The 2224-nt window shown below is 49.6% G+C and overlaps 1 protein-coding gene across 1 annotated transcript in view; it reads left to right on the forward strand.

Moving 5' to 3' along the window:
* Positions 1-898: 898 nt before the first annotated feature.
* The window catches only part of LOC103277093 (heparan-sulfate 6-O-sulfotransferase 3-like), a gene marked incomplete at its 3' end in the record, with an annotated part of 93398 nt that continues 92072 nt past the window's right edge, over positions 899-2224 (forward strand). Inside the window, exons 1-2 of the mRNA XM_021707269.1 lie at positions 899-940; positions 1794-2015. Coding sequence (XP_021562944.1) covers positions 899-940; positions 1794-2015 — 264 coding nt within the window. The remainder of the gene's footprint in view (positions 941-1793; positions 2016-2224) is intronic.

Raw genomic sequence — 2224 nt, forward strand, 5'->3', positions numbered from 1 at the left:
GCACTCTGGTTATCCATTTGGGTAGCTAACAAGGTTACATTTATTCATGTGATATCAAGTAATTTTATAGAAAATGAGAAACTTCTTAAATAAGGTAATACAAAAAAGTATGATGATTTTTCATTTAAAAAAAGCAAAGGTGTGTGTGTGTGTGTGTGTGTGTGTGTGTGTGTGTGTGTACATAATGCTAACCAGATGAGTTTAGGAAGTAACTGTTGGGTTTTATTAGGTTTTTGTTTTAACATAATTTCTTTCTTTGGAGTTTAATGTGATGTCATTAATAGGATTTTAAACTTAAGCGAGAGAAAAAGAAAGTGAATAAAATAAGCTTTAAAGAAGCTGATTCATCTCACCCAACACCTTTCTTCCTAATATAGGCTCCTACGTATCAGGAAAGACACAATTTGTGGTTGTTTATAGAGTTTAAAACAGGAAAGGAAGCAGAGGAGGGAAGTTTTGTTGAGAAGAATCCCACCTGTGTAGAACAATAAAAATAACTTTCCATGGGCAAACTTTAACATCCCTGAGAGAGATTTGGATTTTTTTTCTTTTTTTTTGAGTCGAAGTCTCACTCTGTTGCCCAGACTAGACTGCAGTGGCTCGCTCAGGCCACCACAGCCTTGACCTGCTGGGCTCCAGCGATCCTTCCGCCTCAGCCTTCCAAGTAGCTGGAACTACAGGTGCGTGCTACCACGCCTGGCTAATTTTTTGATTTATTGTGGAGATGAGGTCTCGCCAAGTTGCCCAGGCGGGTCTCGAACCCGTGGGCTCAGGCAATCCACTCACCTCGGCCTCCCAAAGCACGGGATTACAGGCTGAGCCACCCAGTCCAGTGAGATTTGGATTTTACCTGATAGCTGCAGAGAGGACACTCCGATAAATGGAAAAGATCGGCAGAATGTCTCAGAAAGACTCGAGTACTACATGGATTCATAAAGAGGTCAGGTGGGAAAGTGGGCTACTGTGAAATAGCTTATCTGTGGAATGCCAGGTATGGTGGTCTGCAGCTGCTAGGGTAGCCAGGAGGGACACGTTGGCCTGTGCCAGGGAATCACACGGCATTGTCCCCACCTTCAACACACTGCCACTGTCCACGTGGAAAATGGGTTAGGCAGGTCTAGGGATTGTGGTGCGGCAGTTACTCCGATCTGATGGTCCATCTATTCCATATCTTAAAAAGAAAAAAAAAAAAAAAAAAAAGAAGTGTTATGAAGCAAAGACCTGGTTCCGGAATAAATGCAAAATCTAGATGTTTGAAAAATAAAGTTTCCAAAAACACCTGCACACAAATTAGGGCTCCGCTAACGAAATACAGGCAAGGGTAGGTCCTATCTTCCACTGGAGCTCCATGCATATTGGCAGAATGAATTTTAGGAAGCGACCCCCAGTTTCCTTTCATAGTCTAAGGGTTGCACAGTTGTGAACACAATGGTTTGATGCTGAGAGAAATAAAGTGTGCCTGATACACAGTAGGCTCTTAATGGTTAGTTGATGAACGGATGCTGGTTGACTAAAGTTGTATAGTTGGACACACCAAGTTTGCAGATAAGGACGCACTGGAATAAAACTTGAGCGTCGGTTAGCAGGTCTTGGGCAGACATTAAAAGCAGTCTGGACCTTGGAGTTAAGGACGGACTGGAATAAAACTTGAGCACCAGTTAGCAGGTCTCGGGCAGACATTAAAAGCAGTCTGGAGCCAGTTTCCCTGCCGAGGAGGGAACAGCTAGACCGTGTGAAGTCCGCTCTAGGTGAGTCTACCCCGCAGTGTGCAGGTGTTATTCCTGCGAATTAAGGCCGGCCACCGGCAGCCCGAGAAGCTGCCGATTCGGAGGATCAGCGCCCGCGACGCCTTCCCGGGGCCTCTCCTCGCTCCACCTTTGCCTTTCTGCCACATCTCTCCCCGCTCCAGGCTGAAGGGATTCCCACCCCCAGCTGCCTCCGCCGAGCCCCGCGGAGCAGCGGACTCCTCCCCTGGAAACTCCTCCGGGGCTGGGGAAGGCTTTGGCGCATGCTCCGTACCTAGGGCAGGTTTTTGCTGCGGGTAGCAGGGCTCCAGTCGCACCGGCCGGCGGGTGGCGGCGGTGCCAGCCCGTGTGCGCGAGTGTGCCCGCGGGCCTGCGCCTGGGCGGACAGACCCGGAGCGGCGGCGCGAGCGGCCGGGAGCGGCGGCTCCGCGGAGGCGCCGCGCCCGCGGCCGCCGCGGGGGCGCCGCTCTGCAAACTTG

Source organism: Carlito syrichta, unplaced genomic scaffold (genome assembly GCF_000164805.1).
Source record: "Carlito syrichta isolate Samal-C Ts95f unplaced genomic scaffold, Tarsius_syrichta-2.0.1 Scaffold316475, whole genome shotgun sequence".
Lineage (NCBI taxonomy): Eukaryota > Metazoa > Chordata > Mammalia > Primates > Tarsiidae > Carlito > Carlito syrichta.